The sequence below is a fragment of the Dysidea avara genome, chromosome 11 (genome assembly GCF_963678975.1).
Source record: "Dysidea avara chromosome 11, odDysAvar1.4, whole genome shotgun sequence".
Lineage (NCBI taxonomy): Eukaryota > Metazoa > Porifera > Demospongiae > Dictyoceratida > Dysideidae > Dysidea > Dysidea avara.
In genome coordinates, this window is record NC_089282.1 from 162,503 (window position 1) to 187,177 (window position 24,675).

Consider the following 24,675-nt stretch of genomic DNA (forward strand, 5'->3'; position numbering starts at 1 on the left):
TTGTTGTCACACATGACTGGAAATTATTAGAAAATAAAAACATTGGTTATAATTCAAAAAAATCATTTTCCAACTGTTCTCGTTGGTCTCTCTGTTTTTCTTCCTTCCTGCTTAGTAAAGGGTTACTATGACGATGTGTTGATACCGAAGGTGTTGGACTTGATGAAATACAATAATACTATTAACAAACTAGAAAAGGTTGGTCACATGTCACAACCAGTATGGTACCCAGTGCTGGTAGCTAGGGTTGGATTGTTAGCATAATTATTGGTGATTAGTCTCACATGCAGACTCTATTCTCCACATAGCCAGGAGCTTGTAAGTGCCAAAGGCATGGAGCTAGCAGTAATAAGCATGTGGCCAGCAGCACTTAGACTATTTGGTGATGTCATGTGACCAACCAGAACTACCTAATTACTTGTCAACTGACAATGTGGTTGACTGTACTGTACGGTTGTATCCTTCTGACTGCTGTTTCTGGGGACTAGTACATACCCTAATGGTGGTAACATGGGTTAAATTGGCTTACTATTTCTTAGCTAATTGTTTTGCAAATTTTTGTGATTTTCGTAATTGCTCATCAGCAGATTTCAGAATCCCATCAATGCTTCGAGTGGACTCTTCTACTGTCTCCTCTAAATTTGGTGGAGAAATTCTCCGAAAATTGTCTGGTGATCCCCGGTAACTACCACTAGTTAGTAAAGAGTCTTGACAAGGTACCAAAATATGATCCATTAACTGCAGCATGCCAGGGGAGTGCAGTTTGTTCACTCTACGTATCACCTCCACCTAATACACAATACATCACGTACACAGTAATAATAAACTATGTTTTGTAACACTATCTGTTGGGCCGTGCCGTGGGACGCGTCCTTACCGTAGTTCCGTACTTCAAAGCAATTCCTTGAAGCGTGTCCATCTTTACTACAGCGTGTTCGATATATCCGGGTCCAACATGTGCAGTAACCGTTCCATAGTTTCTAGCAGCCCTACCAGCTTCTGATAAGTGGTCTGTTGAAGACGATGACATGAAGCGCGGCTAACATTTAAGCACAAAGGAAGACAATCCGCCTGCATCACGTGACATACTTTTCTAAAGAAGCGCCCGTTACTCCTACACGCACAAGAGAGACTGCTCTTTAGTCTTTGATTTTGCTTCACTTTACCGATCGTCGCAAGTCGTTTGGACAGCAGCTACCCCTTCTCCTACGCTTTGGCTGCCGTCAGCGACTTTTGGAGATTAATCTAGTGGTTCAAACTCACCATCTGTCGCGAGTGTGGGAAGAAAAAGTGAAGTCGAATGTTTGTCAGATGAGAAGAGTTAACAAATTACTGGCGAGTACGCAATGGAAGGCGGAAATTTATACTTGTTTGAAAGATGTAAGAGTTACAAGGACAGAAAGATATCATTGTAAGTTTAATGGCGCACATAACACTACATACAACACATACTAGAGGCGGCGTTAAGTATTGTCCTATTATTATTATTATTATTACAGTAACGATTTGTTGAGTATAATACACTTCTTGAAACTACCAGAACAAATTGCGGAACAAGTGCCCAGGGATGGCCAGGGCAGAGTTCTTTATGACGACTTCGCCATGGCGTACAACACTTATTTCGACGATTACGAGTATGGGTCCAGGCCCAGATATCACTATTCTAAACAAGAAATGAGTGGGAAGAAAACTCTAGATAGAAAAGAGGTTAGACTAGTTATGATAAAAAAGAATCCTTTTCATTAGTCATTGTTAGCTACCATAATAGTGCCCATATAATGGGAGTTGATATTTCACTCCTCCAGGGTCAAAGTGACTATCGATCACACCGTGAGGAAAGAAATAAGAAGAGCTCGAATAGTAGAGTCTTACATGATGAGCAGTACCCAACATTGAGACCTGGAAAGAAAAAACATCCTCGAAGTGCCATCGGCTCTCACAAGAGTATGTTTGCTATATCATGTGACCCCAGCTCATGTGATCCTCATACAGGTGAGGCTTCAGACCTTAGCGATGATGAATTACCATACAATACATCTACACCAATGATGGTACCTCTGCAACGATCTCAGTGTAAACACTGCGCTGTACAAGCTCGGAGAATTGAAGAATTAGAGGAAGATCTACAGGCTGTACGCAAGGAGAGGAAACGGTTGGAGAATTCCATGCATACGATACGTAATGACTTCCAAAATTACTACAAGAAAGCTAATGAGGTGAGCATTAATAAGGAGTGAGATCATTATTTTAATTGGAATCCTTAAAACAATAGTTTCCTAATATGGGGTAGGTTTTAATGTATAATTAATGAACTGTTTGCCTTAAGTGTATCACCCAGCCAGTATGTCACTACCCTTATGGCTATTATGTCACCCTGTATGTCACTACCTAGTGGCTATTATGTCACCCTGTATGTCAATACCTAGTGGCTGTTATGGTACCCCATATGTCAATACCTAGTGGCCATTGTATCACCCTGTTTGCTACCCCCTTACAGTTTCACACAACCAGACAAGCATACATCATTATATTGGTTTGTATTCTATTAGCTTCAAGCAGAAAATGATCGACTAAGGTCACGTCTTGGTAGCAACAAATACCATGACAATGAATATGGAGGAGATAGTGATTGTAAGCAGTTGTGTGTATTGACTGTGTCCCTGTATATGTGTGTGTGACACCGTGCGTCATCATGTTTGTCACTATTTCCCCTTGTGTGTAGTACAATGCGAGGAGCTAAGAAAAACTAAACGTCACATCGAAGAGAAGCTAGCACACAGTGAAGGAGTGATCATGTCACTACAGAAGGAAAACAATAAGCTTCAGGATGACATCTTTAGACTAAAGAGTGAAAGAACTAGACTACATAATAAGGTTAGGGTGCTTAACTTTGGGGACTGCTTTATCATGAGTTAATGTCACAGAATCGTGAAGTTGAGAAGGATTTGTGGTGTGTACAAAACGAGCTACAAGACTTATCTATACAATTACTACAAGAGCAAAAACACTCATCTAGAAGTGCAGCTGTAGCTGACAAGACCAGTCGACTTGATGATAGGAGGTTCAATGGAGTTGGCTCATTACGGAAGACGTTTCATGGTGTAACACGTCCAGATGATGATGGTGAGATGAGACAAAAGAAAGGACTACCCATCCAGAGGATATCTAGTGCTGGAGCAGAGCTGTCAGGCGCTGATAATAGTCAATTGGATGCTCCTGTGAGGGATGATGTGGGCAGGCCAGGACGGCGTGCTAGATCACATGTGAGTGTGATGACATCACTGGGGGCAGTGTGGGGGCAGGGGGTGACAAGTATTGGGTGACATCACCAGCAGTCACTATGACAATAGTAGTGGCATCACTGGAGTTCACTAGGATATGTGTCACTTTGACAAGCATTAGGGGGGTGTCAAGCATTGATATCACTTTGGGAGGGGTGTCACTCTGCCAAGCATTAGGGATAATGTAAGATGGATGAGATCATTAAGGGGGTCGTAACTATTGTCAGTGATAATTATCCATAATAGTGACATCACCAGGGGGTCATTGTTACACATCACTTATTAATGGGGCATGTCATTGTCATGTAGAAGTCGGTGAAGTCCGAGGACTCTGATGGACTAGCTTTACACTTGACTAGTATAGAGTTCCCTGAGGATGGCTCTACTGTATTCAAGGTGTTGGGACATGAAGTCAGCAAAGGAGCTGTAAGTATGGTATTGTATAGTGCAATAATGACTGCCATCCCTTGTCCAGCTCCCTGATACATTGACTGATGAGGTACGTAATGCCATGGTGAAGTCTTTGGAGAATTGTCATTCTGTGCAAGAAGTGATCAGATTAATGGTATCATATGGCTGTTCACCCATGAGTGAGAAGATGCAAGGAATACAAGTGGAGAATGAGAGACTAAAGAACAAAGTGGACCGTATCAAGTCTGAGCATAAAACTTTACAACTGTCATTTCAAGAAGCTAAGGAAATGGAAGAGGTTTATTATGCTCGTTGCCAGCAGCTTGAGTGTAATGAAGGATATCTGCAAAGATCTCTATATTATTGCCAAAGGGCACTGGAAGCAAATGAATTATTAATTGATATCAAGTCACTGCCCTCAGAACACCCACGAGGTAGCTACCCATCTCATTTCCCAACCTTTGACACAGCAAGTGTTTCAGAGGCATCATCTCGTAGTCCAGACCACTCTAGCCGTCGTCACTCTATGATAATGAAGGCACGGACTTTATTGCAGGCTCTGGACACTGATCAGAACTTGCAAGAACTTTACCACTGTCACTCCCAGGACCCGGAGGCATCGCAAATGAGCACCACTTGGCAGCCGGAGTTATCCCAGAACACCACCAGTGGAGTGAGTGGCATTAGCTCACTGAGCTCTGTTGATGGTGACTTGAACTCTGAAGAAGTGGAGCGATTACGAACTTACGGTCGCATCATGAAGTCTTACAGTAACAAAATGGACTGTGTTATTACATTGGAGGCAATTGCCGCACGTCCCAAGTCACACAACCCTGTAGTCACACCAGATGCGTTCCGGTGTGATACGTCCAGTCCCATAGTGGAGCTAGAGAAGGCAACCCATGCTGAAGAGTTGGCAACAATTCGAGAAGAGAAGGCTGAATTAAGAGTAAGTGACAATGTTAACAAGTATAATGTGCTAGTCACTGTTGTGTAGTCTCGTATATACATGATGGAACAAAACCAGCGAAGACTGGAACTGGAGCTGAGTCAGAAAGACCTACAGACTAAGGCACTGTCGAAGGCCATCAGCCATTTACAATATCAAATACAAGATGAGAAGAAGAAGCGAAAGAGAGACAAAACACGTGTTAAGAAGGTGAGTGTATTATAACCTCGTGGAGGCTAACACATTATTTAACCAATAGGATGGCATTGTTGGAGGTTATGAACATGTCAATGACTTGACTAGTGAACTCCAAGAACATATGGAGCGAGAAAAGGAACTAGTCAAGCAATATGAAGAGCTGTATTACTTCCTTAGTGAACACGTTGCTAAGTCAAAGGTGGGAATGTGTTGTATTAGTTAATGTGGTGTCATGGTGTACTCTATATAGGATAATCATGATCAACTATTAGAGTTTATTCAAGACCTCAAGAGGGCTAATAATGCGTTGGTTGAAGCTTATGAGAAATCTAAACTCAAACAAAAAATGGAGAGACGTCACATGCAACAAGAATTTAATCGAGCAGTTGTATTAAGTCGGCCGAGTGACCAGCCAGCTGGCAGTGACATTGGTGTAAGACAGAACCAAGCTCGCCTTTAATTGTATAAGTAATACCCTTTAAGATAATAAGTACAATAAGTAAATATTGTAGTCAAATAGTTGTAAGACATAAGGTTAGTTAGGGTGTAGTATAAGTGTAGGATATAGCTAGTAGATTAAGTATTGTAGGTCTGTATAATTTAATTAGTATATAATGATATTGTAATGTAATGACCTTGTTTTTGTATAAACTAGTACTGTCAAGTTTTATAACTTTACCGTGTGACTGTATTTCAATTAATTAGAAAGATTTCGAAGAATTGAATTACATTATTTTCGGGCGCAATGGTCGATACCGGTGCACTGCCATTCTTCGCTCGCGGTCTAGTCGTGGCTGGGTTTGGTCGTGGTAGTAAACAGTTAGGAATCCCTACGGGTAAGATTACAAGGCAAGGGGCTCGTGTACACACCTCTTGTATACTAGCTAACTATCCCGAGGACGTAGTGTCGTCACTACCAGATACAATACAGACAGGTATATATTACGGGTGTGCTATGGTGGACCAGGGGCCGGTGTATAAGATGGTAATGAGTATAGGATGGAACCCTGTCTACCAAAACGAGAAGAGGAGCATGGTTAGTGATAATGATGTAATAATGTATGATGTCACGTGACGTTACAGGAAACCCATATTCTTCATGAGTTTCCTGATGACTTCTATGGGAGTCAACTAAGTGTTTGTATGATGGGCTTTATTAGGAATGAAATAAACTTCACGTCTAAAGGTGAGTTACAATAATTTTGGACACGAATAACTTATTGAGAAGATAATTACTCATGTATTGAACTAGTATATTACAAATTTAAAAATGAAGCAAATATCTAACTATCAGGGGTGGCAGAGAAGGGGGGGGGGACTGCAGCCCCTGTGCAAAAAATTATGCCTAGCCCCCCCCCTCCCCAAAATTATCTAGGCTAGCTATGATGGAGAGTCTAGCTTAATAGCACCATTCGAGATACTCTAATAGAGCAGTTCAAGATCAAGATACTCTAATCTTTGAGGAGCAGTGTAGTAAGCTATGTATGTAGTTATAAATAGTCTAGTTGGTAGAGGGCAACTATTGCCAGCAGGTAATGACCTCTTTTTTGTTGTTTTGTTTATGGTCTTCAACTTACAACTAGGCCATGGCATCCCCAACCTAGACCCCTAGCCCCCCCCCCCCCCCCTAAATATAGGTGTCTCCGCCGCCTCTGCTAACTAGTGAGGTGAGATGGTATAGCACCATAGCTCTGGTAGAATCTCTACTTTGGTATGTCATAGCAATTATTTTGTTCAATGCCAAAGCAGGGATTTTCCCACAGAGAACTATCTTGTATTCTAGCTTTGTCACTTGGATCTCTAAATTAGTAGTTTTTAATATACCAGTTCGTTTACTTTTTTGTTATAGCACATGTGTCTGTTCTATTAGAATATCAAACATGGCTGTGACTGCTTTATTAGAGCATAGATAATAGACACCTTACCTGGATTGGAAGCACATGCATAGTGCCTATAAAAAACTACGTGACTATCCACGTTTCGCGCCTAATATTTTGAAACACTCCTTTTCGCTCAAAGATTCTGTTTTACTGCCTGGATAAAGCTCGATTGCTTTAGCTAGTAAATTTAGTAGATTGTTTCTTGGGTGAGGTTTGTGTGTTCTGTAGTGCCAGTGTTGACGATATTATGTAGGAACATGAATGCTGTTAAGAATTACTGGTTGCCAAAAGGGGGAACAATTGTGTTTGTTTGCTTGAAGTAATATTATGAAATGGTCTTATAACATAGCACCGAAAATGAAATGATCTTTTCACACCGGGAACATAGGTCCAAGCCTTCTTGTTGTTATTTCCGGGAGAATTCCCCTGAACTCTGTGTGGAGAGAAAGATACAGCGTTTCAAAAAAGTTAATTACCGGGTGACCACTGACAACCATATGGCATTTCAAAAAGTTAATTACCGGGCAACCGCTTGACTACCACCTTAATGCATATATTAATTGGATTGAAAGTTGGGGAATCATAATTTCATGAGTTTTTCTTATGATGACAAAACTTTGATAAGTCACATTACCATGGTAATGTTTATCTGCAGAGGAGCTGATAGAAGCCATCAAGAATGATATCAGATATGCTAAGGAGAAACTGTCTAATGTTTCCTTATCACAGAGTGAGATAGAGTTCTTTGGTAAAACAGAAAAGTCACAGTTGTAGTGTATTTATTTATTTAATTGTTTATTTATTATTTAAACAAACAAGCATTCAAGTGTACACTACTCCACAGTAGATAGTACCACACCACAGTAGATAATACCACTCCACAGTAGATAGTACCATACCACAGTAGATAATACCACTCCACAGTAGATAGTACCACACCACAGTAGATAGTACCACACCACAGTAGATAGTACCACACCACAGTAGATAGTACCACACCACAGTAGATAGTACCACTCCACAGTAGATAATACCACTCCACAGTAGATAGTACCACACCACAGTAGATAATACCACACCACAGTAGATACTACCACACCACAGTAGATACTACCACACCACAGTAGATAATACCACACCACAGTAGATAATACCACTCCACAGTAGATAGTACAACACCACAGTAGATAGTACCACACCACAGTAGATAGTACCACACCACAGTAGATAGTACCACACCACAGTAGATAGTACCACTCCACAGTAGATAATACAGTAGATAGTACCATACCACAGTAGATAGTACCACACCACACATCATAGTAGATAGTACCACACCACAGTAGATAGTACCACACCACAGTAGATAGTACCACACCACAGTAGATAGTACCACTCCACAGTAGATAATACCACTCCACAGTAGATAGTACCATACCACAGTAGATAGTACCACACCACAGTAGATAGTACCACACCACACATCATAGTAGATAGTATCACACCATGTGCAGTAGATAGTATCACACCATGTGCAGTAGATAGTACCACACCACATTAGATAGTACCACACCACAGTAGATAGTACCACACTACACATCATAGTAGATAGTATCACACCATGTGCAGTAGATAGTACCACACCACAGTAGATAGTACCACATCACAGTAGCTAGATCGTGGAGAGATACCCAGGGGTGGGAGCATAGAGGTTATTTACCATCCTCCCATGAGATAATTTTTGTTCACTGACCATTTCATTATTAAACATAAAAAATTACATCATACCAAAGTGTAAGTCAATAGCTGGATCTTGTAAATTACACCTGTGATTGCTTGATCTGTATACAGCTGGACCAACCCCACCAGTAGGAAGTGAGATAAATCAACAAAGGCCATGTGTAGTCATAGGCGGCAGAAAGAGGGGGGGGCTAGGGGGCTATAGCCCCCCCTCAAAATGATATCACACCGAAATTATCTTTCTTGGAGTGGAGCTGAAAATCGTGATAAAGATCGAGATACTCTAATAGAGCAGTCACTCTAATAAAGTAGTCAGTGTGTAGCAAGCTATGTAAGGATTTATGTAGTTTATCAGCTAGAAATGGTAGCTGGTGAGGTGGAAAGCTCTTGTGAGTTGGTTGTGTTTTTTTTTTTTTGGTCTCACCTTACCAAACTATAGAAATAAGTCTGGGTCAGCCCAGCGGAGCCCCCCCTCATATCAACTACTTCCTCCGCCGCTGTGTGTAGTTGTTTTGGGATTGTTTATGGCTATATATGATAATTTTGATGCATTGCATAAAACTCTAACTTGCTACTATCAGTCACGTTTGCTGAAAAACCATTTCCATACTTAAAGCCTTATGCGTATCTAACATACTGTATTGATAGTTAATTTTGTGAATTGACTGTATGGAGATTATGATCCTGAACTAACTACATCTTGTATCCTCTTGAATATTTGCCTTTAGAGAGACACACCCAAGATGTGGGGAGGGGGGGGGGGGGGGTCTGAGTGCATAACCAACTAGACAATAATTCTCACGTAAGTAACATTGTGTTCCATGTTTGCAAATATAAGGCTAACAACTACAAAAAAGTATTTTCGGGAACCTTAACAACATTTAAAAGAATAGCATATATACAAGTTTATCATTCAAACCTTCACCTAGGAAATGACCTAATGGGAGGCTTTATGAGAGTAAGGGGGACGACGACATAAAGATATTTGTGTTTATAGTTTACACACATGGCATCTAAAGGGGAATGCCATGCACTCTCACTCTCTCAGGTACTTGCTGAGACAAGTACCTGAGAATGATGAAAATCTCAAGCTTGTATTCTCAGGTATACGGTTCTTTGCTATTGTACCTGCTGGCAAAATGGACATGTCATAATAATAATATATTTCATTCAGTATTAGAGTTGATGTATTCACTGAGATTTATAATTTAAGGAGAGTTTTTCTAAAGGGATGAGACCCCGAAGTATTACAGATACCCCCATTGTAGTTAAAACTGTTGATAGAACAATCATGCGTACAATGAGCTTTGTTCAACTACCACAAGAGAGGAGGGTACATACCCCATGCCCCACCCCTGGATATCTCTCCACTTTTTGGTTGAATATGTAACCTGTAGTGCTCATGATTAGCTAAAAAATTATATAAATTGAATGGCAAACAAAGAATATAGATGAAGGGTGTAATTGCATGGGCGGTTGAAATTATATGAATTTGCTGCTGGACTGAACTTGCAACAAGTGTCAACTTGTTTCTTGGATAAAAATCTTCAATTTGGCACCTAGTTTGAGTGTATATAGACAACTGGAGGTCACTATTTTGAGCATAAAATGAACTGTAGAGGACACCAAAGGTCAAATCTGCAATGGCTGTGTATACACTTCATGGACTGCAGTGTATACACTTCATGGACTGCTGCAGTGTATACACTTCATGGACTGCTGCTGTGTATACACTTCATGGACTGCTGCAGTGTATACACTTCATGGACTGCTGCTGTGTATACACTTCATGGACTGCAGTGTATACACTTCATGGACTGCTGCAGTGTATACACTTCATGGACTGCTGCAGTGTATACACTTCATGGACTGCTGCAGTGTATACACTTCATGGACTGCTGCAGTGTATACACTTCATGGACTGCAGTGTATAAAGTTTCATACGAAGTTTACAATTTGCCGACCTATGCTGCTCTACCTACTACTGACCCAATATTTATTGTCATCAAAAATTACAGTGTTATAAGGTTTTCAGCAACACGATCACACCATTATGCCTTATAATGTGTAAAAACATTAGTAACCACAATACACGCTATGCAAAGATTTGAAGATTAATACCGTGAGTATATTAACAGGAAGAAAGAAAACGCAATTTTCACACCTATGTAGCTCTGTGATCCCTTTACCGATTGGAACCAAATTTTCTAGACTCGTGCCGCCCAGTTAGGGGAGTCTACATACCAAATTTGAAGAAAATCGGTCCAGCCATTTCCGAGATACGAGCGAACAAAATTTCCTTTTAATTTCTTCGTTTTTTTCTCTTCATCTTCATTTCGCAAACTTGGCAAAATTCGCCATAAAACACGAATGCGTGCTCAGATTGGGCTGAAATTTGGCACACTTAAAGGGCTCATTAAGGCGGATCTCCGTACCAACTTTGGTAGGAATCCGATGAACATTCACGGAGTTATTACCGATTATTTGCGTAAAATAAGGTCGAAGGTCTGTCACGCCTACAGGGTAAACCCCTTGGAGGAATCAGTTGAAAATTGATATGTAGATGGAGCAACCATCGTAGAAGTGCCTTTTTTTGGTTTTAAAGGAATCGGGATAAAGACCATGGAGATATGACACAAAACCCAAAATTAAGCGATCGATTTTTATGAATAAAAAAACTATTAGTTTTCGTGTCTACCAGGCAAACCGCTTAGAGCAATGAAGTAAAAATCAGTATGTAGCTGGAATAATCATCATAGAAAGTTCTTGCAGTAGTACAGAAGAATCGGATTACAAATCACTGAGTTATGATTCGAAAGGCAACTACGTGCAGCAAATGCGAGATCGAGATACTCTAATAGAACAGTCACCCTAATAAAGCATTCAGCTGCATGTATAATTTACACAGTTATATTACATTACAAGTTATTCTGTAGGGAATTCAGCTACAAACAAGTCACCCTGTAGTCAGATCAGCTAGAAGAAGGTACCTAATAGAGAGTTCAGGTACAAAGAAGCCATCATGTAGAGAGTTCAGCTCAAATAAATCACCCTGTAGAGAATTCAGCTACAAACACATTGCCCTGTAGAGAGAAACAAGTCATCCTGTAGAGAGATCAGCTAGAAGAAGTCACATTGTAGAGAGTTCAGTTACAAAGAAACAATCATGCAAAGAGTTCAGCTACAAACAAATCACCCTGTAGAGAGTTCAGCTAGAAACAAGTCACCCTGTAGAGAGATCAGCTAGAAACAAGTCACCCTGTAGAGAGTTCAGCTAGAAGAAGTTACATTGTAGAGAGTTCAGCTACAAAGAAACTACCATGCAGAGAGTTCAGCTACAAACAAATCACCCTGTAGAGAGTTCAGCTACAAACAAGTCACCCTGTAGAGAGATCAGCTAGAAACAAGTCACCCTGCCCTGTAGAGAGTTCAGCTAGAAGAAGTCACATTGTAGAGAGTTCAGCTACAAAGAAACTACCATGTAGAGAGTTCAGCTGCAAACAAATTGCCCTGTAGAGAATTCAGCTACAAACAAATCACCCTGTAGAGAGTTCAGCTAGAAACAAGTTACCCTGTAGAGAGTTCAGCTAGAAGAAGTTACATTGTAGAGAGTTCAGCTACAAAGAAACTACCATGTAGAGAGTTCAGCTGCAAACAAATTGCCCTGTAGAGACAAACAAATCACCCTGTAGAAAGATCAGCTAGAAGAAGTTACCTTGTAGAGAGTTCAGCTACAAACAAATCACCCTGTAGAGAGTTCAGCTACAAACAAGTTACCCTGTAGAGAGTTCAGCTAGAAGAAGTTACATTGTAGAGAGTTCAGCTACAAAGAAACTACCATGTAGAGAGTTCAGCTGCAAACAAATTGCCCTGTAGAGACAAACAAATCACCCTGTAGAAAGATCAGCTAGAAGAAGTTACCTTGTAGAGAGTTCAGCTACAAACAAATCACCCTGTAGAGAGTTCAGCTACAAGCAAGTCATCCGGTAGAGAGATCAGCTAGAAGGATCACCTTGCAGAGAGGTCAGCTACAAAGAAATCATCCTGCTTCATCTTTTCTTCTTCCTGTAGTAAAGAAAAAATGACAGGTTAAAAAGCCCTAAAGCCAGCCATAGGCCGGCTTTGGGGTATACAAATACAAAAAGAAGTGAAATCTAATCCAAAACAGCCAAGCTGTAAAAAAAGAGTGCGGCCCTGAGAAAGGCTATGGTGAAAAAAGATGTGAAATCCAAGGTGGTGGCAAAGAAATGGCTGTGATGGTAGGTTAATGGTAAAAATTTTAATAACAACAATTCAGGTGAATTTGGTGCCGCTTGGTCTTGGCACAAAATTCACCTGAATTGTCGTTATTAAAATTTTTACCATTAACCTACCATCACAGCCATTTCTTGACCGCCACCTTGGATTTCACATCTTTTTTCACTATAGCCTTTCTCAGGGCCGCACTCTTTTTTACAGCTTGGCTGTTTTGGATTAGATTGTTCTTTCCCTGAATAAATTGCTCTATAAATAATGTACAGTATCACATGATCTAACTGAAGTGTTTGGGACAAATCAAATAACTGTAACTTAAGGCTGTTTACAACAGTACTGTGTGATGCATCCAGCTAGATCACCCTCAATATTCAGAGTGGACCATGTTGTGTTTTGCAGCTGGTAAAGAGACTAGCTCTCACTTGAGAGCTAGTCTCTTTACCAGCTGCAAAACACAACATGGTCCACTCTGAATATTGTATAGACTTTAGGATAATTCTTGTGCAATACAGACACATCAAGCTTCAACAGATCTAGTGTTTCATGGGTGGTTGAGTGAGGTTCAAAACTATGTGATCATGTGCATCTAACTAGTCACTCAGTTGCTCCAATTGTGTGGAGGGATGGTATGGTGAGCTGACCAACTATTAGTACAAAATCAATGAAGACTTAGTGGATGCACATATATTACTTTGATATGGTACCTGGCTCTCAACCAATTAAATACAACTTATATGGCAAACTTTTCACTGCTTATGACCCATCCCAAAAGCTTAAGTTGGCAGCAGACACTTCTGCTAGAAATAAGCCACTAATGATATCCCTCCATTAAGGCTAAGTGGTCCATAATTATTATAATAATCTAACCAGCCAACAACATGTAAACACAAAGGTTGCTGATCAGGGAGTCAGTGGATGAAACTGCAGTCTTTCTACTCAAGTTGAAGTCTTCAATCACAAGTGGCTACTGCCACTGAGAAGGAGTCAGATATTTGGTTGTTTATAGACAAGATGGCCAATAGTGTACTTTTGCCTCGGGCTATTGAAGGAGGCTATTTGCTTATAGATGCCACATTTGCCGTATAACTGCAGAGCCTTTGAAGAGGAGAATGTATTTGCTACAGTAACAGATGCATACTCTTAATGAGAAATAAAGCTGTACAATTACCAGAATTGAGAAAATCTTGTTCACCATATTATAGAGCAGACTACTGTCATGACAACGGCCCCAACAGAATTATTAAAATAGGAATAAAATTACCATAGCAATGTAACAGTTTAAGAAAACACCATATAGTTGCTGTGGGCAGATGACAACCCATCAAGTTTTGGCAATGGATACCTTTAAATGATTTTGTAACCACCACAAACTATATCAACAATTTCTCTAGGCAAGCCAACTCTCTTTATAAGTGGCAGAAATGTATGCAACTTGGAGTTGGGCATTACCTATGACTTAGTGGTGCCCGTTCATCTCTGTACTCTAAAGTGCTTGAGGTGTTTACCAGGGGTGAATCCAGGGGCTGACAACAGCTGTATCCCTCAATACCAGAACTTCTTCACTGCCTTCAGCAGCTCATAAGCTCCTGTCAATACCCAACCACACTTAAGCATGTGTACATTAGTGTTGCATAATTAATTAAACATGCTTAAGTGTGCATTAATTGTGGACAATACTTTTCCAATCTAGTAGTCTGATGAGCTATAGCCAATCACTACTCAACAAATTGACACCTGTGCAATGCCCTTCATGATGTGTTAGCATCTGCCATAATCATTAAGCCAAATTAGCCAATAAACACTATACTGAGATGTTGTTTATGTGTGGGTATATAAGTATGCAGTTTACAAAAGAGATTAACCACAACATCACTAATACACGCTACATATAAGTATGCAGTTTACAAAAGAGATTAACTACAACATCACTAATACATGCTACATAACAGTGTCAGGTCGTACTCCAAGGTCATTAAGGATAATAGCTAGTTGATATCTACTTGTCATCGCAACGTGTTCTCTCCAGTAATTGAGAATGTTGGTTAGTTGTAATAAAGGGGTGTGGTGTTCCATGGTTGCCATGACATCATCACTAACACCACAATATATGGCCACCCTTGGGATGTGACTAGGGGACAGTTGTTGTAGCAACTTCACCGAGATGCTATCAATATCACATGGTGTTAATGATTCATCTTCAATTAGAGGAGCATCTGTTGGGTAGTCATGGTAACCATATATTATGTATATTAAAATCTGTTAATATGGACACTTGGGGACATAATTCTCCTTTCAAGCAACTTTTCAAACATAGTGACCAGATACCAGACTTTTAGCACTTGCGCTGTAAAGCCTTAACTTAATAAATAAATTCAGACACTTAGTTAAGATCTTAAAGCAGGACTGGAGCCCATAGTCTGGTATTGTCTGGATCACTTTTCAGCTACTTGTGAAAAGATTGAGATACTCTAATAGAACATCGTGATACTCTAATACAGTATAGAACACTGTTCTAATTACACTGCTAAGCCACTATATATACATGTTTTCAAATTACTTTTCAAAAGTTGCAGTGAGTCATCTCCATGGCACTTCATTTGATCATGCATGTCATGTAGTAGCAATTACAATCAAAAATAGCCTCCAGGTGACATTTCAAAACAAAATTTCTCCTGGGGGAGCACATGCAGTTGAGTACCACATGAAACATACAACAGATAATCTCTGGCATCAGACCTGCATGACCATGACCTCCATTACAGCTCATGGATGGCGTGGGAGCTCCGGCCTTGTCCCAAATTATTCCTTGGTAAATAAACTGACTAGGGTCCTGAGGTCTCCATATTACACTGGTGCCGAGGTGTGCCATATTACACTGGTCCCGAGGTGTCCATATTACACTGGTCCCGAGGTGTGCCATATTACACTGGTCCCGAGGTGTCCATATTACACTGGTCCCGAGGTGTCCATATTACGCTGGTCCCCAGGTGTCCATATTATGCTGGTTCCAAGGTGTCCATATTACACTGGTCCCGAGGTGTGCCATATTACACTGGTCCCGAGGTGTCTATATTATGCTGGTTCCAAGGTGTCCATATTACACTGGTCCCGAGGTGTGCCATATTACACTGGTCCCGAGGTGTGCCATATTACACTGGTCCCGAGGTGTCCATATTACGCTGGTCCCGAGGTGTCCATATTACCCTGGTCCCGAGGTGTGCCATATCACCCTGGTCCCGAGGTGTCCACATTACGCTGGTCCCGAGGTGTCCACATTACACTGGTCCCCAGGTGTCCACATTACACTGGTCCCCAGGTGTCCACATTACACTGGTCCCCAGGTGTCCACATTACACTGGTCCCCAGGTGTCCACATTACGCTGGTCCCCAGGTGTCCACATTACGCTGGGGGATATATGCTCACCATATAACTGTTGTTGATGGTTTGTGTGTAGCAATAGATCAGTTATTTTCTGTTGATATATTGGTCGTCCTACTAGTCGATTAAAAATATCACATAGCTCAATAGCAGAGCATTGTCTTGTACTGGTCCATAACTTTAGTGTCATTAGTACTTGCATGTGAGGGTAGTTATGGCAACGCTCCTTGATATCCCTCACACCAATAGCAAATTGGCCGGTCTCCTCATAACAATAATTATATATTCTCTGCCAATTGTCACCCAAAGCTGTTAGCAGTAATGATGTCAGCTTGTCAAGTGTAATGACAGACACTTGTTGATGAGCTATTGATCTTTCCTCGAATGGCTAATAACAACACATTACAATAATGGTGAAATATTGATGATGGGATGCTGAATAGCAAATGTAACCAAAACTTTTGTCAAAATCAGTACAAATGGCAAATCCCCTCATTATCAAGGTGTCCTGATCATCAAGGTATCCTGATTATCAAGGTGTCCTGATTGTGTAGTGTCTGGATTATGTTAGAGAAAATTATCACTTACAGGACAAATGAATACTAATTGCCTAGGATCTGTGTGAGATTGTCTTCAGTAAGACATCATGCACATGTCATAGTTGTCAAAACTCCTTTGTGATACGAAACAGGTAGATGGCAGGGCTCTACAGCAAGCAAACCTACTGAACTTCAATTCTAGTATGATTTTGCAATCATACATACATATCACTTGTTCTATAAAAAAGACCTTGATTCCACTTTTTGGTTTAAAAACTTGTTATGAAACTCACTTTGTGAAGCACATCTTCTTCCTATCAAAGTATTATTGCTCATGCTACACATTTGTTACCTTAGCTACAGTAAAGAAAAAAATGAAGAGTTTTGAGGACTTAGCTGACTTCAGTTACTGGAAGTAGAATCGAACAATTGTGGATTCTACGACCCAAATGTCTGCTAGGTTTGTGACAATGCTGTTCAATAAGTTTTATGCTCTCATTATCCAATTATATATTACCCCTTGAACCAGTTGGTTCTTCCCAGACATCTAACAGTGACAGAGAGAGGGGCCTTCAAGAAGTGTTTGATGAAACTGATATAAGCAGCAGCAGCAGCAGCAGCAGCAGCAGCAGCAGCAGCAGCAGCAGCAGCAGCAGCAGCAGCAGCAGCAGCAGCAGCAGCAGCAGCAGCAGCAGCAGCAGCAGCAGCAGCAGCAGCAGCAGCAGCAGCAGCAGCAGCAGCAGCAGCAGCAGCAGCAGCAGCAGCAGCAGCAGCAGCAGCAGCAGCAGCAGCAGCAGCAGCAGCAGCAGCAGCAGCAGCAGCAGCAGCAGCAGCAGCAGCAGCAGCAGCAGCAGCAGCAGCAGCAGCAGCAGCAGCAGCAGCAGCAGCAGCAGCAGCAGCAGCAGCAGCAGCAGCAGCAGCAGCAGCAGCAGCAGCAGCAGCAGCAGCAGCAGCAGCAGCAGCAGCAGCAGCAGCAGCAGCAGCAGCAGCAGCAGCAGCAGCAGCAGCAGCAGCAGCAGCAGCAGCAGCAGCAGCAGCAGCAGCAGCAGCAGCAGCAGCAGCAGCAGCAGCAGCAGCAGCAGCAGCAGCAGCAGCAGCAGCAGCAGCAGCAGCAGCAGCAGCAGCAGCAGCAGCAGCAGCAGCAGCAGCAGCAGCAGCAGCAGCAGCAGCAGCAGCAGCAGCAGCAGCAGCAGCAGCAGCAGCAGCAGCAGCAGCAGCAGCAGCAGCAGCAGCAGCAGCAGCAGCAGCAGCAGCAGCAGCAGCAGCAGCAGCAGCAGCAGCAGCAGCAGCAGCAGCAGCAGCAGCAGCAGCAGCAGCAGCAGCAGCAGCAGCAGCAGCAGCAGCAGCAGCAGCAGCAGCAGCAGCAGCAGCAGCAGCAGCAGCAGCAGCAGCAGCAGCAGCAGCAGCAGCAGCAGCAGCAGCAGCAGCAGCAGCAGCAGCAGCAGCAGCAGCAGCAGCAGCAGCAGCAGCAGCAGCAGCAGCAGCAGCAGCAGCAGCAGCAGCAGCAGCAGCAGCAGCAGCAGCAGCAGCAGCAGCAGCAGCAGCAGCAGCAGCAGCAGCAGCAGCAGCAGCAGCAGCAGCAGCAGCAGCAGCAGCAGCAGCAGCAGCAGCAGCAGCAGCAGCAGCAGCAGCAGCAGCAGCAGCAGCAGCAGCAGCAGCAGCAGCAGCAGCAGCAGCAGCAGCAGCAGCAGCAGCAGCAGCAGCAGCAGCAGCAGCAGCAGCAGCAGCAGCAGCAGCAGCAGCAGCAGCAGCAGCAGCAGCAGCAGCAGCAGCAGCAGCAGCAGCAGCAGCAGCAGCAGCAGCAGCAGCAGCAGCAGCAGCAGCAGCAGCAGCAGCAGCAGCAGCAGCAGCAGCAGCAGCAGCAGCAGCAGCAGCAGCAGCAGCAGCAGCAGCAGCAGCAGCAGCAGCAGCAGCAGCAGCAGCAGCAGCAGCAGCAGCAGCAGCAGCAGCAGCAGCAGCAGCAGCAGCAGCAGCAGCAGCAGCAGCAGCAGCAGCAGCAGCAGCAGCAGCAGCAGCAGCAGCAGCAGCAGCAGCAGCAGCAGCAGCAGCAGCAGCAGCAGCAGCAGCAGCAGCAGCAGCAGCAGCAGCAGCAGCAGCAGCAGCAGCAGCAGCAGCAGCAGCAGCAGCAGCAGCAGCAGCAGCAGCAGCAGCAGCAGCAGCAGCAGCAGCAGCAGCAGCAGCAGCAGCAGCAGCAGCAGCAGCAGCAGCAGCAGCAGCAGCAGCAGCAGCAGCAGCAGCAGCAGCAGCAGCAGCAGCAGCAGCAGCAGCAGCAGCAGCAGCAGCAGCAGCAGCAGCAGCAGCAGCAGCAGCAGCAGCAGCAGCAGCAGCAGCAGCAGCAGCAGCAGCAGCAGCAGCAGCAGCAGCAGCAGCAGCAGCAGCAGCAGGTACTGTGTGCTCTTTGAGATCATCTATGCTGATAATATCAGTTACTGTATGAGAATGGTTGTGGTAGAGATGGAACCATGATAGCAGATGATGACTGAATTGAGCCAAATCATCCATATATTGTGTCACTAGTTAGTTCATTGGATTGACCTTTTTAAGTAGTGTAAGCCCTCAATTATCGTCACACATCTATTATCGGTCAAAAAAATTATTTTTAAAACACGTAACATAACCGTTGTTGTCCGGGCCGTGTACTGTCACGAAAGCACGCTGCAAGGAATTGACTGTTTTATCGTGTTTTATGGTTACTTTTTATTGTGAGTTAGGCCTGCTTACTACTCTAGCTACTAAAAATGTTACTATCTTTTGTTACAGGTTGATTTGTGGAGTCCTTCATCCTGTTGAATGCCTAATAAGAAAAAGAAAGGGTTTAAGAGACGTCAGCCCAATTCCCGAGACGGTAGTGGTCCAAATAAGTCCTGTATCCAGTCCAAAAGAAAGTTATGGTCTGAGGAACAAATGTCTGGTGCCTTGAACGCGGTGAAAAGTGGAGAACTAAAGCCTTCTGAAGCTATAGTTAAGTACGGAGTACCTCGCCAAACTTTGAGACAGGCTGAGTGGATGGGTAATTCATGGCACGAATCCTGGACCTAGGCCTTATTTGACGAAGGAGATCCTTACAGCTAAACTAAGCTATGGAAAAATTCGAAGGCAAGTCATGGATTTAGTGGAGAGGTATATTAATGATAAGCCTGGAAATGAGAAGGAAGTGAAGATCAGCAATGGGTGGTGGGACAAGTTTATGAAGAGAAACCCTTCTTTGCACCTCAGGAGTGGAGACTCAACTGCTGGAGTTAGAATGAATGCGGTGAACAGTGAGAATTTAAATGAATACTTCGATCTACTCCAGGGAGTATTTGAAAAGAATGGGTTTGCTGACCACCCAGAAGATATATACAATATGGATGAGACAGAAATGCCATTAGAGCCACGTCCACCTAAAGTATTTTCCCAGAAAGGGCAAAAGAAGGTTAGGTACCAAACGTCAGGGCAGAAGCAGCAAATAACTGTAATTGGTTGTGGCAGTGCAGTTGGGCAGGTTATTCCTCCATTCATTATATTTGCTGCTAAACAGCTCAATTATTTGTGGATGAAGAATGAGGTACCAGGCTCACGTTTTGCAGTAAGTGATAATGGATGGGTGGACCATGAGCTCTTCAGTTTTTTTCCTTACTAAACACTTTATGACCCATGCAGTTTCTCACCGTCCTCTACTGCTGTTGCTAGATGGCCACAGCACACATTTTGAGCCGAGATCGCTGGAGTTTGCTGCAAAGCACAAGGTCATTATTTTTTGCCTACCACCTCACACCACGCATGTATGCCAGCCTTTGGACTGCAGTCTTTTCAAGCCCTCAAAGGAGCAATGGCGACAAGAATGTCACAGATTTTATCAGAGAAATCCTGGATTGGTGATATCTAAGTTTAACTTCTGTGCAGTATTTCGGGGAGCATGGCTAAATGCTATTTTGCTGACAAATGTGATTGCTGGCTTCAGAAAGTCTGGGGTATACCCTTTTAACAGGGATGTAGTCTTAAACTCAACAGATAATCTGTCGAATGTCAGTGAAGCAACAACTGGTATGCTATTGGGTATATAAAATGATATATTATAATTTTGTGCGTTTTTCCTGCAGGGAACAAAAGATCTCCTGATCAGTCTGGCAGTAGACCAAGTGACAAGCAAGTTGATGGAAGTGTTGTGAGATGTGACCGGCCCACCTTCACACTTGAGCAAGAAAAGAAATATCGCCGCAGATACGAGGAAGGTTTTGACTTACCAGATGAGCAATATGAAGCATGGCTTAAGATCAATCATCCTGATCACACCAGAGCAGATAACAGTAATACTGAATTATAGCATGCTTAGCTGCTGTATGTATCTAGAGGACAATGATAGTGGCAAATCAACTGATCACTTGGGAGATACATCAAGTGACAAGCAGCCAATTAACAATCCTTCATCCTCTTTGGAATGTGACAGGCCTACATTCTCGATAGTGCAAGAATGGAAGTATGCTCAGAGACACAAGGAAGGGTTTGACTCACCAGATGAACAATATGAAGCTTGGCTGAGGATAAACCATCCTGAGCACACCAGAGCAGGTAACAGTGATTTTCAATAACAAGTCAGCTAGGCAAACATTTTAGGAGACAAGAGCGGGGTTCTTCCAACTGTAATGAGTGATAGTTCATCCACCATGGAACTAAACAGCCTCTACTTCACAATTCAGGAAAAGCTTGATTTTGAGCAGTGGTACAATGATGGTTATAGCCTTGTAAATGATCGCTATGAAGCATGGGTTACGATCAACCATCCTGAGCACTTCAGACCAGGTAATGATAACCTTCACTTATCTTAACCTTAGCTGTTATGTGTACCTATTTTAGAGGATGATGGAGATGACAAATCGACTGACCAGTTGGGAAATGATGTACCGAGTGATGCTTTATCTTCTATGGACCTTGACACCACCTTTACAATTGACCAAGAGCGAAAGTATGCCCGTAGGTACGAGGAAGGGTTTGACCTACCAGATGCACAGTATGAAGCTTGGCTGAAGGTCAACCATCCTGATCACTTGAGAGGCACGGCTCAGCAAGACACAAGTGGTGGTAACACTCCTACATCTCATAGGAACTCAGGAGCATGCTCTACTCAGTCAGCAGCTATATTGACAGCCAATGGAGCACAACGATCACCTTTGATGGAGCTACTCAATGTGCCTGTAGCTAAAACATCTCGACCTAAAACCATGAATACAGGAAAAGCACGTGTACTAACAAGTGCAGAGTGTCTGAAAGCCTTGCAAGAGAAAGAGAAAAGCTGAAGAAAAGGAACAACGAAAGCAAGAGCGATTAATGAAAAAACAATTGAAGGAAGAGCAATTGAAGCGTAAGAAAGAAGAGAAGGCACAGCAGGCAGCACTGAGGGAAGCAAAGCGCCTTGAAAAACAAACTAAGCAGCCACGACAGAGAAAGCAGAGGAGGAGGAATACACATGTTGACGATGAAGCAGGCAGTGTAACCCAGAATGCATTAACAGACGGTTCCACACTTATTTCAGAACAAGTATCTAATGATGCTGCAAGTGATCATCATTCCCCCAATACAGCAGAAGACAATACTGGCAGAGGTACCTCAAAACGAAAACCTAGTAGTCAAATACAATCAGTTGCCAAGAGGGCAAGAAACAATGCTGATGATGAGATTGATGTTGACAGGTGCTGCGTGTGTTTTGGTCACTTTGCTGATGATGCAGGCACAGGGAGGGAGTGGCTAATGTGTTGCTGTACAAGATGGATACATGAAGACTGTATTGATAATGAAGATGTTGATAAGTGTGTGTTTTGTCCATTATGCTAGAGTTGTATCGAAAGTTATATTAAAAATTCCATTATCTAAAAAACATTTTAATGTAGCCAAATTTTCATGCATAAGAATTGTATGAAATTTTGTTTGAGACTTCCTTAAATACTCATAATTACACCAGTATACTTTAAATTCTAGAATTTTTTGCGTACAGATCGAAATAGTAGAAGAACTCGGAACTGCCGATTATTAATGTACGGCAATCCTATGTGTTGCTGATAATGGAAATAACCTGACGATAACTGAGTAATCACACCACCTGCTTCCAATGCATATATCTTCTCAGCGGAAGGTCCTAGAAGGCTGAAACTTTGATATGATCGACACAAAGGTCAAAGGTTATCTGTGAGTATTTTTACAGCCGTCTGTATGGTTTCATGTGGGCGGTGCAATCGCGGGTGCAAATTATTTCTGATAAATGAGGGCTTACGCTAGTATTGGAATTACTTGAAGCAGAAGATATATGCACAGATATACATTGTATACCAAAGTACGTGCATTGCTCTGTCCTTCAGTGAAAGGAAGGACAAAGCAACTGGTTAAACTTGCTGTGATAAGATGTTGGTGAGAAAAAGTTTGGCAAACTGTTTGTGGTTAACTGTATTATTGGATGAAAGATGTAGTTTCAAACTACATAGTACATGTGCACTGGTCAGTAGTGGGATCTGACGGTCATGTGCACTGGTCAGTAGTGGGATCTGATGGTCATGTGCACTGGTCAGTAGTGGGATCTGATGGTCATAAATATAACAACAATGGCACCTATTATGCTATTGGAAAGATAGCACAATACCAAGACAATACTGCAAAACTTTTTTTTACAAGACTGAGATTTTGCATTGAGAACTAAGTGTTGGTTCTGGATTACTCCATTACTTATAGCGTACACATATCATGATGTTGAGTGTTATCAAGTGTTTATGGTGGTCCGATACAAATACTATGAATTCTTGGAGCTATATTTAGCTCAAGCTATATTTGGCTCAAGACTGAGCCTGAGCATACATGGGTGCTTTTACTAGTTCAATTAATGTATAGACTACCACACGATAATAAAGTTATTACAGCCTAGAATTGCATAGTGAAAGCGTCTACCAACTTTTCATCCGCCAGAATTTTAGCAGAGCCAACAAAAAATACTGACCAAGGCTATCAGACAGTTATTCCTACACCCATAGAAACAGTTGGCTCACAACACTAGGATGATACAACATTAGTTGTAGCTTACTATGTAGTTGACACCTTCCACATTTCAGGTATGACTTACTTGATTCTGTTCTTCAACTGGCTCCATTGTTATAACAGTATCTAGACTGTCACCATGGTTACTGGGCAAGCTGGTGTTACTACTACCAAACAGACTGTTACCATAGTTACTGAGTGAACTAACAGATGCCTCAGGTGGTCTGTTCCACATTTGTAGATCTTCGGGTAGCAGAAATCCCTCTAAATGAAGAAAGATTTGTACAATTCGTCACTACGGTAACAAACCTTTTTGAGCCTCTTCCAACAAATATCTTAATACTATCACGTGACCATCAGTATTGGGGGAATTCCCTTCTTCAACAGTGTTAGCTATTGCTGAGGCAAAACGCTCAAACCAGTTTCCTCCCTTACGCGGCAGCCACTCTACTAGCTCATTTAGTCTGCGTAGTGGCGTTACTAGAGGGTTAGTCAACTTGTATCGATCGTTATTCGTTAACAAATTTTGAGCGGATAATGAACCAACCAATCTGTCAGGGTCACAGTGTCGCGTGATTAGCGGATGACTAGCCCGTAATATTCTCTGGTACTTTCTATCAGCCAACTCGTCAACGTCCCGTCCAGCCATAATGTAATGTGTTTGCTAGCAAGTTGGGGCCGTCCCTTTAGTGTCACGGTTTTGGGGTCAGTGTTTAATAGGCACAATCTGTGAATTTGCGCAGTTTATAAATTGCGCTGCGCATTTCTCGGAATGGAGTGTCTATGTCCACCGGAAAACTGGTGGATGTAAGAGCCACCTGTCAGCTATTGACATCGATGACTTTAGGGCACGCGTCTAGTGGTGCCCCGAGCATTCGACCTTAAGGGACGCGTCTGGTGGTTTCCCAGAGCATTCGACTTTTAATAGGGGATTAATTAAGGTTGTTTTGTAGTCAAGGTAGCTAGTTTTGTAGTTAAAGTACTTAGTTCGGTAGTTAAGCTAGTTAGAATTTTGTATAGCATATTTATTTTATTTTAATTATAC

At 42.6% G+C, this 24,675-nt stretch overlaps 5 protein-coding genes across 7 annotated transcripts; 3 read left to right on the plus strand and 2 right to left on the minus strand.

The window, feature by feature from the left end:
* Positions 1-1,095, minus strand: LOC136239315 (lysM and putative peptidoglycan-binding domain-containing protein 2-like). Its single transcript, XM_066030047.1, has 4 exons — positions 878-1,095; positions 530-789; positions 419-484; positions 1-158 (listed from the first exon to the last, which is right to left on the minus strand). Exons 1-4 carry the CDS (start codon positions 1,028-1,030, stop codon positions 47-49), a joined length of 591 nt encoding a protein of 196 aa, XP_065886119.1. The 5' UTR covers positions 1,031-1,095; the 3' UTR covers positions 1-46.
* LOC136239305 (colorectal mutant cancer protein-like) lies at positions 1,060-5,564 on the plus strand. The gene is made up of 12 exons (XM_066030032.1): positions 1,060-1,411; positions 1,500-1,707; positions 1,806-1,944; positions 1,993-2,216; positions 2,550-2,631; positions 2,723-2,874; positions 2,925-3,263; positions 3,591-3,707; positions 3,757-4,641; positions 4,690-4,851; positions 4,901-5,038; positions 5,090-5,564. Exons 1-12 carry the CDS (start codon positions 1,347-1,349, stop codon positions 5,297-5,299), a joined length of 2,721 nt encoding a protein of 906 aa, XP_065886104.1. The 5' UTR covers positions 1,060-1,346; the 3' UTR covers positions 5,300-5,564.
* On the plus strand, positions 5,537-19,683 carry LOC136239317 (riboflavin kinase-like). 2 transcript variants are annotated; one of them, XM_066030049.1, is made up of 4 exons: positions 5,537-5,675; positions 5,724-5,875; positions 5,923-6,025; positions 19,392-19,683. In XM_066030049.1, the coding sequence occupies exons 1-4, from the start codon at positions 5,585-5,587 to the stop codon at positions 19,394-19,396; spliced, it is 351 nt and encodes a 116-aa protein (XP_065886121.1). In that variant the 5' UTR covers positions 5,537-5,584; the 3' UTR covers positions 19,397-19,683. The 2 variants fall into 2 exon arrangements, with proteins under 2 accessions (XP_065886121.1, XP_065886120.1); XM_066030048.1 differs by lacking the exon at positions 19,392-19,683 and adding an exon at positions 7,375-7,564.
* Positions 14,526-24,355, minus strand: LOC136239309 (uncharacterized). Of its 2 annotated transcripts, XR_010693411.1 has the most exons (5): positions 23,940-24,355; positions 23,716-23,894; positions 16,138-16,480; positions 15,271-15,385; positions 14,796-14,926 (listed from the first exon to the last, which is right to left on the minus strand). XR_010693411.1 is itself a non-coding variant. In XM_066030041.1 (4 exons), the coding sequence occupies exons 1-4, from the start codon at positions 24,277-24,279 to the stop codon at positions 14,652-14,654; spliced, it is 1,137 nt and encodes a 378-aa protein (XP_065886113.1). In that variant the 5' UTR covers positions 24,280-24,350; the 3' UTR covers positions 14,526-14,651. The 2 variants fall into 2 exon arrangements, 1 of the variants encoding a protein (XP_065886113.1); XM_066030041.1 differs by lacking the exon at positions 15,271-15,385 and having other exon boundaries at positions 14,526-14,926; positions 23,940-24,350.
* LOC136239312 (uncharacterized) lies at positions 19,696-22,587 on the plus strand. Its single transcript, XM_066030044.1, has 4 exons — positions 19,696-20,657; positions 20,714-21,182; positions 21,228-21,413; positions 21,468-22,587. Exons 2-4 carry the CDS (start codon positions 20,861-20,863, stop codon positions 21,905-21,907), a joined length of 948 nt encoding a protein of 315 aa, XP_065886116.1. The 5' UTR covers positions 19,696-20,657; positions 20,714-20,860; the 3' UTR covers positions 21,908-22,587.
* Positions 24,356-24,675: the final 320 nt, after the last annotated feature.

Bases quoted from the DNA above. Each gene is read 5' to 3' on its own strand.
- LOC136239305 (XM_066030032.1), top strand. From the start codon at position 1,347: ATGGAAGGCGGAAATTTATACTTGTTTGAAAGATGTAAGAGTTACAAG. The intron at 3,264-3,590 runs GTGAGTGTGATG...ATTGTCATGTAG, and splicing joins GACGGCGTGCTAGATCACAT to AAGTCGGTGAAGTCCGAGGA. The intron at 3,708-3,756 runs GTAAGTATGGTA...TCCCTTGTCCAG, and splicing joins ATGAAGTCAGCAAAGGAGCT to CTCCCTGATACATTGACTGA.
- LOC136239317 (XM_066030048.1), top strand. From the start codon at position 5,585: ATGGTCGATACCGGTGCACTGCCATTCTTCGCTCGCGGTCTAGTCGTG. The intron at 5,676-5,723 runs GTAAGATTACAA...CTTGTATACTAG, and splicing joins ACAGTTAGGAATCCCTACGG to CTAACTATCCCGAGGACGTA. The intron at 6,026-7,374 runs GTGAGTTACAAT...GTTTATCTGCAG, and splicing joins AATAAACTTCACGTCTAAAG to AGGAGCTGATAGAAGCCATC.
- LOC136239315 (XM_066030047.1), bottom strand. From the start codon at position 1,030: ATGTCATCGTCTTCAACAGACCACTTATCAGAAGCTGGTAGGGCTGCT. The intron at 485-529 runs GTAAGCCAATTT...GGTATGTACTAG, and splicing joins AAACAATTAGCTAAGAAATA to TCCCCAGAAACAGCAGTCAG. The intron at 159-418 runs GTAATTAGGTAG...TATTTCATCAAG, and splicing joins ACCACATTGTCAGTTGACAA to TCCAACACCTTCGGTATCAA.
- LOC136239312 (XM_066030044.1), top strand. From the start codon at position 20,861: ATGAGCAATATGAAGCATGGCTTAAGATCAATCATCCTGATCACACCA. The intron at 21,183-21,227 runs GTAACAGTGATT...CAAACATTTTAG, and splicing joins TCCTGAGCACACCAGAGCAG to GAGACAAGAGCGGGGTTCTT. The intron at 21,414-21,467 runs GTAATGATAACC...TACCTATTTTAG, and splicing joins TCCTGAGCACTTCAGACCAG to AGGATGATGGAGATGACAAA.
- LOC136239309 (XM_066030041.1), bottom strand. From the start codon at position 24,279: ATGGCTGGACGGGACGTTGACGAGTTGGCTGATAGAAAGTACCAGAGA. The intron at 23,895-23,939 runs GTTTGTTACCGT...TTCTTCATTTAG, and splicing joins GTTGGAAGAGGCTCAAAAAG to AGGGATTTCTGCTACCCGAA. The intron at 14,927-16,137 runs GTGAGCATATAT...ACTACCCAACAG, and splicing joins CCATCAACAACAGTTATATG to ATGCTCCTCTAATTGAAGAT.